The sequence below is a fragment of the Cheilinus undulatus genome, linkage group 14 (genome assembly GCF_018320785.1).
Source record: "Cheilinus undulatus linkage group 14, ASM1832078v1, whole genome shotgun sequence".
NCBI classification, from domain to species: Eukaryota; Metazoa; Chordata; class Actinopteri; order Labriformes; family Labridae; genus Cheilinus; species Cheilinus undulatus.
In genome coordinates, this window is record NC_054878.1 from 43,230,056 (window position 1) to 43,240,746 (window position 10,691).

The window sequence follows — 10,691 nt, forward strand, 5'->3', positions numbered from 1 at the left end:
AGACAGTTAAGATTTCAGTAGACTCCTTTTCGCTCATGTAAATTAAGATGCTTAAGAATTTGCAGATGAAACTTACTGTTTTGTTTTCATTTCTTAATGTTCACTTATTTGTATTTTCTAAACTGTTTTTAAGTTGTCATTTACATTATCGAAATAAACAAATTAAATCAAAATCAAATAAGTAGTGGGTCTGGACCCAAAGTGAAGAAGACATACACCCAATTTGTTTTACTGAGTTTTTTTTCCATAATAACCAGCTTATTTTGGTCCTTTTCTTGAGATATAAATCTATTTAAATCATTTTCTGGGAAAAACAAAGCTGGTTTTCTCATTTGACTGTATCATTTCTTCAAAATATCAAGAAAACCACAGACATTTACACCATATTAAGTGAATTACATCATGGGAATAAAATACTGGTAAGAACTTTAACCCCTTAAAGCCTGAAAACACAAATTATAACCAAAAAAAATCTCTGTTTTGGAACTGAAATGTTTATTTCACTTTCAACTGGAATAAAAAAAAAATACAAATCTCCATAAAATTCAACATATAGGCCTATATATTTTTTTTCTATCTCATTTGATACTTAAAGTGTTTTTGGTAACTGATAATCCACTTGAGGGCACTTTTATCATTTGTCAGAATGTATTCAGAATTTTTTTTTTTTTTTTAGTAATTTATTGATCCTATTGATTAGCTAGAGGTATCATAAAAGTATGTATCAAGTATGATACAACAGGCTTTCAAGGGTTAATATTCCTTATTAAATGAATTTATGTTGTTGACAATGTTCAGGAATTTGGGTCATCATTGCTCAGTGAAGAGGTGGTGGTGGGTCCTTAGACTAGACTAGTTGAGAACAACTGGTCTAAAGCACTATTGGCACAGGATTAGCATTAACTGTGGACCTTGAGTTATAGTGGAAATGCTGAGTCATCACCTACACTGTTGTTATTTATAGATGACCCCTGAGTCAGTGGTACTGATGTACTGAATACTTGGTTGCTGGTAGTTCATTTATATGATGACACTATAACCCTGACTGGTCAACAGTTTGTCACAGGAATGACATAAACACACAGACTCATATCCACGGGCAATTTAGAGTCACCAACTCTCCTGATCAGCAAGTCTTTAGACTGTGGAAGAAAGCTGGAAAACCCACATACACAGGGAGAACAACCAAACTCCACACAGGAAGACCATGTCTAACTGTGATTGAAACAAGAAACCTTCTTGCTGTGTGGTGACACCACTAACCACTTCACAGCTGTGCAGCCCTTTTATGTATTAAAAGATACTTTCCGATTAAAAAAAACACACCATTGTTGTAACTTCTTAATTTATTTGATGCAAAAAAATACCTTATTACACCCACTTAAGTCTAACAGACTATCATAAAAGCTGCCCTGCAACAGAAAATAATGTGGCCATATCCTTATGTCATTTAAAGTTGAAGCTTTTCTTAATGAAGTGCTGGAAATATCAACCTGATGCAGCTGAGCTCTTGTCCTATAACATCCCAAAAACCCTGCCAAAAATCAGGTGATGCACAGAGAATATACAAAATATAAATAAATGTTAAACCATCTTCTGCATAAACAATCCTGCAAACATATCAGTAGCACAGCATGAGTGAACTCTAATGGCAGTCACTCTCTATGTTTCCTTTCATTTATGAATATCAAACCAGTCTGATGGCATGAGCTGCAGCTATGATGTCGCTTTCTTGTTGGATTTGTTGACGGTGGCGTAGAGACTGCTGGGATCGACGGAGGCTTCATTATGAGGAGAGGAAGCTTTCACAGTACTGTATGTCACTGCACCATCATCATCATCACCACCAACCTTCAAAATAAGAGACAACAAGCAATAAACACAGTAAAATGGGGCATTGGCCTTCTAATTTAGAGTATAGAAAATCAGTACATACAGAACATATAAACATATTTGTCAAATACAATCAGGTCAAAGTTCCAATGGTTGTACAAAAGACATGTGAGGATTGTCATCCAGTATTATAGACCAACAGGTAAAGTAACCACATACAATGCTGTAAAAAAGTCCAAACCCTACCTGACCCTATGTGAAAAAACATTTCCCCTTCTTGTTAAATCATGAACTAACTGTTTGATTAACCAGGTTTTTTAGAAAGCTAAGTTCAGTGTCACTAGCCACACCCAGGCCCGATTCCTGTCAGACCTGTTGATTGTAGAAATCCCTTAAATAGAACCTGTCCAACAAAGTGGAGTAGGCTAAAAGATCTCCAACACATCATGGAACCATCTAAAGCAATTCAAGAACAGATGAGAAACAAAGTCATTGACATCTATCAGTCTAGCAAGGATTACATGCCATGTCAAAGGCTTTAGGGTGCCATTGAACCATGATGAGAGCTATTATTCACAAATGGAAAAAACTTGAAACAGTGGCAAACCTTCCCATGAATGGCTGGACAACCAAAATGATGCCAAGAGCAGCTATTTTCAATTAAGTCTTAGTTTTAGTCTTTAAATGAAATGCACTTTAATTTTAGTCATAATTCTACCCCTTCTAGATTTAGTCTAGTTTTAGTCCATCAAATATCCTCACATTTTAGTCTTTACTTTTAGTCCAAGCATTTATTTTCTTTCCTAAATCTGGTACCAAATCATGGTAGTGTGTTCTCTGCACCCTGCTAAACCTGGGGTCCCTGCTTTCTACAGCTGAGAGGCAGAAGAGCTATAGATGCATTGTTATATCATGGATTTTGAATGTCCGACAAAAACTACATCACATTTTAGTCTAGTTTTAGTCATCCTGACAAAAACTAAACTTAATTTTTGTCAGTTTTAGTCATCACAGATCTATTTTTGTTAGTCTTAGCCTAATTTTTGTCATGGAAAAAAGACTGTCAACGAACATTTTTAGTCATAGTTTTAGTCAACGAAGTTAACACTGGGTCACAAAACACATTGAACCACAGTGAAATTCATTATCCACAAATGGAGAAAACTGAGAACATCAACTCACCTAGGAGGTCACAAAAACCCAAGTAGAGACCAGCAGGCCTCATTTGACTCAGTTAAGGTCAGTGTTCAAGATCCAACAATAAGAAAAGGACGTGTCAAACACGGCCCCAATAGGGGCTCCAAGGCCAAAACCACTGCTGACCAAAAAGAACGCAAAGGCTTATCTCACATTTGACAAAAACGTAACAACATATTCCAGCTCTTCCTCAGGGATTCTGAGGCGTTCCCAGGCCACATGAGATATGTAATCCTTCCAGTGAGTCCTGGGTCTACCCTGAGGTCTCTTCCTGGTTGGGCGCACCTGGAAGACCTCCACAGAGAGCCGTCCAGGAGGCATCTTAACCAGGTTCCCAAACCACCTTGACTGGCTTGATGAGAGGAGGCAGCAGCCGTATTCTTGAGCTCTATCATCCTGTCTGAGCTCTTCACCTTATCTCTAAGGCTCGTTTCCCAGAGTTCATGACCATAGGTGAGGGTTGGGAGGTAGTTCAACCAGTGAATTGACAGCTTTGTTTTCCAGCTAAGCTCTCTCTATACCCGGTACAATGCTCACAGTACTGCTGATGCTGCACCAATCCCCCCCATCAATCTCCCAGTCCGCTCTAGTCTCATTCATGAACAAAAACCTGAGATTCTTGAACTCCTTCACTTAAGGCAAGGACTCTCCACCTGATGGGAGCAATCCACAGTTTTCTGTCAGAAGATTATGGCCTTGAACGTGGAGGTACTGACCCTCATCCTGACTACTTTGCACTTGGCTACAAACTATTGGGAGCTAGCAGAACCACATCGTCTGCAAAAAGCAGAACTCAAATTCTGAAGTCCTCAAACCAGAAACCTTCCTCCCCCTTACTATGCCTCAAGATCCAGTCCATGACAACACAATCATAATCTTAAATATGGGGCAGCCTTAGTGGAGGCCAACAAACACCCAGAACACAGCATTTCATTATCAGAGCATGGTACCAATGGTCAAACATGGTGATGGTAGTAGGATAGTCCACTTGTTGGAGAATGTCTAGCCATCAGCTCATGACACCAAACTCATGAGCGCTTGGGTTCTCCCAGACAGTGACCTCAAAAACACCAGCAAGTCCACCTCTGAATAGTCCAAAAGAAATATAATCAAGGTTTTGGAGTGGTTTAGTCAGAGTCTGGACTCAAATCTCATTGAAATGCTGTGGCATGACATTAAACAGGCTGTTCAAGCTGGAAAACCCTCAAATGAGACTAAATAAAAACATGTATGCAAAGAATAGTGGGCCAAAATTCCTCCAAGGCAGTTGTTGCAGCCAAGCGTCGAACAACCAGATATTAGGTCTAGGATTTTCCTAAATAAATAAATGAATGCATCATTTAAAAATTTCATTTTGCATTTACTCATTGTCCAAAATCAAAATTAGTTTGATGATCTGAAGCTTTAAAGTGTGACAAGTATGCAACAAAATAAGAAATCAGAAAGGGGTTAATACTTTTTGCTGCACTAAACTTCTGTAAATGTCTTCCTATTGAGAGCTTACCCAGGCTTTACCGTTACCCTGCTTGGTGTAGCTGATGGAGGCGTAAGCAACAACGTCTTCAGGATCCTCCTACACAGGAAAGACAGAGACCACAAGTCATCAGTACATGAGAACTTCAGCCGTGTTGCAGAACTTGGCTTCTCTTTTTCTTGCTGCAGGAGGAAGTCGACTCATCTTGAGACATAAACTGCCCAATTTTGGTACCAATGGGAATAATCAAGCAATCTCACCTTCTCTTGACCTGTGACTGGACCTGGCTGAGTCACTGCAGGATCCAGACTCTGTTCCTGAAAATTTAGAGTAAAGGTTCTGTTTTTACTGAGAATTGCTTAAACGTCATCTTGTTCCTTATTTAAGCCTTACTCATAAAACTCATCAAACAAGGCCTGCTTATGTCCCAGCTCTGTGATGAGACTTTGGCACTAAAATGCCTTTAGGTAATAACTAGTGATTTGATGATTGAGACACTCACAGCTTTATTCTTTCTCTGTATTTCATTCCCTGTAAAAGACAAAAAGGAGAGAGTTGACATAGGTTTGTAAAATTATAGTTAAGAACATTTACATTATTTGATGCTCATACCTTGGCTTTTCTTCCGTCTGATGATGACCACCAACATAAAGACAACGAATGCTGCTAAACCAACAGCAGCAACGACAAACGGCAACCAATCTAGGAGAAGAAAAACGGGAATACATTTTCAGCCAAGCATAAATAAATGTATGAAAATAGCAAAGCTTGGATGTTGGTACAGTTTTGTGTTCATATAGTACCAATACTGCATCTATTATTTTATCCTTAAATTGCAGCATTCACCATTCTTTAAGGCTAAAAATTCAATTCTTTAAAGGAATTAATTTAGAAATCTTTTCATCCCCCTGAGATCTCATTCTTTTACATATTCATTATTTATTCGCACCAGAATCATTTCTTTCTGGATGAACAAACAGGTTCAGCTAATGTCTGAGGCAATTTGGTGAAAATATTAATGACAGCTTCAAAAAAAAAAAAAAAAAAAAAAAACAACAACTTGGGGTGCTGTGAAAAATGGAAATAAAATCCCAATGATTGTCATAAACCCATATTTTATCAAGCCGCCACTGATAACACATTCCCTGGTGATTGCATTCACAATAAAAGCACTTTAACAAAATAACAACTACAGACTTTTATTTGTAGAACTTGATGGAAATAGTTAACTGTGCAAAACAGATGGATTCTCCAGTTTCCGTGTTTCTCACTAGTGAATCCATCTTGCAAAGCTCCCGTCTGAACCGTTTGGGCCCGGTTAGAAAATGACAGGACCAATCAGTGACGGGGGCAGTACTTTCAGGTGTGGCAGAGTCTTCACATATGCAAGCAGCAACAAGAGGCTGGTGCAATTATGGCAGAAGACATTAGCGTGGATGCTGCTAAAGCATAAGTTTTATCAGAACTTGCCAATGTTACTTTGTTAAAAGAACAACAAAGAATAGCAGTGAGTTGTTTTCTTCTCAAAAATAACAAAAGTCATGTACTGACATGTCTACAGTCGCCATGGTTTACTTTATGCAGTTCTTTATGGAGTTTACTCCTTGGTAGCTGCTACGTCATGTGTTTTGTTGCTCTGATTGGCCTGTAAAGTTGTGACAGAACGTTCATCCAATCACCCTCCCAGTTTTTTTAAAGGCTCTGTCCTTTCCAAAACACTGTATGTCGAAGGTTTACCAGATGGACATCCATCTGGTGTGTCACCATAGAAAATACCATGTTTGTCATTAATTAAATCTAGCTTTAGCAGGGGTACCAGTGAGTTTCTGCAGCTACAATTCACAGCTGCTTCTGCTTCTCTGACATCTTTAATGCCACAGTCTGCGTCTTTGAATCATCATGGTCTTAAAAAAAATGAGTAATCAGATAAGCCACACCTTTAAACAGTTGTCTAAGCCAATGCTTCCCAACCATTTTTCTTCAAAAGAGAAGAAAAAGCGACACACTGCTGCCAAAAATCAATATACTAAGTTTTAAGTTTGTCACTGATAAAACCTTAAAAAGGCCTGCATGTTTTTCTGATCAAAATAATTTTGTATAAAGTACTTTATAACTGCTTTATTATGGCTTGAGCCAATATTTGCAAATCTAATTTTGGCAGCCTCAGAGCAGACAAAGCTTTGCGCCCCCTAAGATCTTTGGCGCACCCCTTGGGCGTCCCAGACCCCAGGTCAGGAACCAATGATCCAAGCTAATTATTTTTGAATGATTTTTGCTAAAGGCACACCTGAGATCAAGCTTAAATCTCAAGGCACACCATCTTCATATCCAGGCAAAATTGCAAAAATTTTCTTTTAGTACTTTTAGTTATTGTATGGTTGTAGTAAGAATGCATAGTTGTTCAAATATCATTTAGGAACTACACAAATACATGCTAATATTTATATTTTTCTCTGCATACATTTTCAGCTATTTTCACTGTTGTTTGTTACAGCAAGATATTGTTAAAAATCCAAAACTTTTTTTTACCTGTTAGAGGTCAATTTACATCAAATTATCCCAAAAACATGCATATTTAAAAAAAGGTAGTGTAAGAAATCACCAGAAATAATACAGAAATATAGGACAATCGGGTGTCGTTTGTCGTGCTGTGTACAGGGAGATACAACATCCTACAATGACCTGATCACAGCCCGACTAGCTGCTCCTGACTGGTGAGATGGATTTCTGACATGTTTGATATTTTGGTCGTCTGACTCCAGACACTCCCACTGTCAGAGCAGAAACATGGGCAGAACAAACTACGCTGGGGAATTTTTTCCTTGGTAAACTGTCAGAAAACGTCCTAAATTACCATGACAACAGCTGGACTGACTTTCTGATGCCCCTCCAACCTCGCTATGTTAAAGGAAATAAACAAGCAGGAAATAATCCTACCCACAGACCTGCAGCTGACACGGATGGTGATGCTGTTTGTGTGTGTGGGATAGAGAGCGAGAGAATATGACTGGAAACACTTCACTCTTAGTGTGTGAGACGTTTTTAAAAGGAAACCCTCCGGATTTCTGTCAAGGTCCGTCCCCACTCCACTCGTACAGTGTTAGCAAATAAATCATGCGTGAGGGGCAATGGTGTAACTATCGACAGTGCAACCGGTGCAGCTGCAACTGGGCCCAGACGCCGTCAAGGGCCCATGAAGGAAGAAAAAAAAAAGCAGCTGTCCGGAATTACCACAGGCCCCTGTTTTTGTGAATGGAATAGCTTGGGGCGGGTCGGTAAGGTAACGCTGAGTGGCTGGTATGAGAGGAGGAAATGATGATTTGTCCAATCACCTTGATACCTGTCAGTCATGATGAGTCGCGATGATGTGACTTGACGCGAGTTGTTTCTCATTTCAGCAAGAAAAAAAGCAAGTAGGTGAAAGTTGACGAGAAAAGGTAGCATCATCATCATCTTTAGCAAGCCCAGACAAAAAATCGGCGTGCAAAAGAGGAAGGAAAGAAAGAAGCAGCTTGAGGGTAAAGCTAAATGACCAAATTAGACAAGTTTTTTACTCAGGCAGCCCAGGCAAAAGTTAGCGTCCCGCCGAGGCTAGCAGTAGCTTGCCAGCTAGCTCCATAGAAGTGCAGAGCGAGGACTTTGGACCTGAGTGGCGTCATAAATGACTTTGCTGAGCGCAAGGCCCATAAGATGAGCTTCTAATGAGTGAGTACAGCTTTTCTTTGTTATGAAGGAGAATTAGTGAGTTTTAAATCTATGGCAATGTACTTGTAACCTCATGTTGTGCACCTACTGTCTGTAATCCTATTTGCTCCAGGGCCTATCACCGTGATGTTACGCTACTGGTGATGAGAACACTCACTGCATTTTTCTGTTACTACAGACATCAGACTCAGAGGAGAGGATGCAGATTTACCTCTTTACTTCAAATTAACTACAGCAGCATGAGTGAGTTGTGTTCTGTTAACTACCTGGCTTCTCTTTAGTGTCAGAGTGAAACATACTGGTGACAGGGCTCTGTCTGAGCTGTTGTTTGTCACATATCACTGTGCCTCACTAGCAGAAGCATTGTTTTTCTTTTAGGGGGCACATCAGTGCAACACATGCATTTAAACTGGTGATAAAGGTGGTGTTTCAATAATCTGTTCTCTCCACCCACAGCCATATAATTCATTCTGAAGTTCACATACTAGGCTCTATCATGAGAATGAGAGTAGGAGGTGATATTTTTACCTGGTGTTTTAGGGTCCGGAGGGGGAGTTTGGTCGCCTATGTTTCCTTCTTTCTCTGATGACGTATCTTCTTTTGATTCTATTATAGTTTAGATTGATAAAACCATTACTTGACTTTGAATTTGTGTTTTGACCTTTTGAGGTAATAAGTTTGACATTTTTATCTCAGATTTTGAGCCTTTAAATGAATCAATCTGACCTTTTTTTTTTCTCAAAATCATTTTTCATCAGTGCTATTTTTACCTGGTGTTTCGGGGTATGGTGGAGGAATGTTTCCTTCTGTCTCTGATGACCTGTCTCCATTTGATTCTTTTATGGTTTAGATTGATGAAACAGAAAAATATGCAATAATTAGAAAGCATGCAAAACAAGACTGAATTAGAAGAAGTAGAGCATACCTTAACTATGAAATGAATCAAAAAATTCAAGCAAAAATAAATCAAACACACTAACTGTACCTGATTTCTGACATGACTCAGAGATGGCGTCACACTGCAGAGTTTGTCTGCTCTTTTTATCCGTCACATTACAAAACAGCTGATCATAGTCTGACCTCTCAGCAGTAGTTGAAAATGCTACAGTGGCTGAGCAGGTATAATGTGTCACTGATATTTCATGATCATCCCCAGTATAATACCACTGAATTGTGTGTTCACAGTCTCCATAACCGACCACATTACAGTAAAATCTTGAAGCGGAATCTGTGTCAACTGTAGAAGACATTGACAGAGAAAGAAGATGAGTTAAGGTTATTTCCACACTGTTAGTATGTTCTTTAAACAGTATGAACTGTTAAAAGAGTGAGCCAGAACTTACTGGTGATCATAGACAGAAACACAAAAGCGTCTGAAGCTTGTTCTCCTGGTGTGAACTGTCTGCAGGCGTAACGTCCAACATCCTCACGTGTGACATGTTTTATAACCAGAGAACAGTCCTCTTTAACACGTAGTCTCTCTGATTTAGCTTTAGCTATTTTATTACTTTTACTTATATTTCCATGTGTTATCAGCTCTTCTGCTGTTACACTTAAACCAGAACTGTAAAGCCAGGAAGTAGAGTTACAGTTCAGTTGATTTTTGATCACATTCCCACAGGGTAAAGTGACGTCTTCTCCAACTCTGACAGTGATGGAGGCGGTATTATCTCCAGTTACAGCTGATGGAGCTGAAATAAAGACATGAAATCATACGAATGTGAGATTTGTTGAATGTTTTGAAAAGAAATTTAAATAATTGTGGCAAACAGCAAAACGTCCCAATCAAATTGGCACCAGCAAACTTGTCCAACTTAAAACAATGTCAACCCTGTTAAAAACATCTGTCTTTTATCCATGTATATGTGTATGCATATTCTTACCTGTAAGGAGAAGCAGCAGTATCCAGAATAAAAGCATTTTAATCCGTCTGATCTGACGAGTCTTGCTTCTTGGTCTCCCTCTTTACTCTCAAGTTCAGAGCACTACAGCTTCAACTTCCTGTTATACTTCCCTAAAATGGTAAGTGTTTTTTTTCTACTTTTTTATGCAATTCTGACTTGAACTTGAGAAACGTTGTTTCCTCTTAACGCCAGGGCAGCTTTACACCAAACTGTGGAGATCTTCTACTAAATCAGTTCTTATAGTTGACAGACTCCTCAGTGATCAGTTTGACAGCTCAGCCTCATACTGTAATGTGGTGTCACATGGGAGGGGCAAGTAGTTTTGGTGGTTTGAGAATTGCACGTTGCTCATCATGGTGGTTAATTTTCTACAAAAAATGGATGAGGAAGTGTTACAGTGTGGTTTGGTGCAGCATCAGCAGAGATGAGCGCATTTAACTCTTTTTACAGGCATAAAATACACATCTGGACACTCTGAAGATCAAACTAAAGTTATTCTTGGAGAACTTTAAAATCAAACACACTGATTCTAGATAACTGGTTACTCATTTCTGTGTCAGCTGCAGTCTATTCTGCTG

General features: G+C 39.0%; 1 protein-coding gene across 3 annotated transcripts; it reads right to left on the minus strand.

The window, feature by feature from the left end:
- Positions 1–1,334: 1,334 nt before the first annotated feature.
- LOC121521076 lies at positions 1,335–10,321 on the minus strand. 3 transcript variants are annotated; one of them, XM_041804803.1, is made up of 10 exons: positions 10,093–10,320; positions 9,553–9,900; positions 9,195–9,446; positions 8,980–9,045; positions 8,738–8,815; positions 5,117–5,206; positions 5,007–5,035; positions 4,765–4,821; positions 4,535–4,603; positions 1,335–1,851 (listed from the first exon to the last, which is right to left on the minus strand). In XM_041804803.1, the coding sequence occupies exons 1-10, from the start codon at positions 10,127–10,129 to the stop codon at positions 1,717–1,719; spliced, it is 1,161 nt and encodes a 386-aa protein (XP_041660737.1). In that variant the 5' UTR covers positions 10,130–10,320; the 3' UTR covers positions 1,335–1,716. The 3 variants fall into 3 exon arrangements, with proteins under 3 accessions (XP_041660737.1, XP_041660738.1, XP_041660739.1); XM_041804804.1 differs by lacking the exon at positions 8,738–8,815 and having other exon boundaries at positions 10,093–10,318; XM_041804805.1 differs by lacking the exons at positions 8,738–8,815; positions 8,980–9,045; positions 9,195–9,446 and having other exon boundaries at positions 10,093–10,321.
- Positions 10,322–10,691: the final 370 nt, after the last annotated feature.

Coding starts and splice junctions, on each gene's coding strand:
- LOC121521076 (XM_041804803.1), bottom strand. CDS start 10,129: ATGCTTTTATTCTGGATACTGCTGCTTCTCCTTACAG. Junction 9,046..9,194: donor TGAGTCATGTCAGAAATCAG/GTACAGTTAGTG, acceptor AAACCATAAAAG/AATCAAATGGAGACAGGTCA. Junction 5,036..5,116: donor CAGACGGAAGAAAAGCCAAG/GTATGAGCATCA, acceptor TGTCTTTTACAG/GGAATGAAATACAGAGAAAG.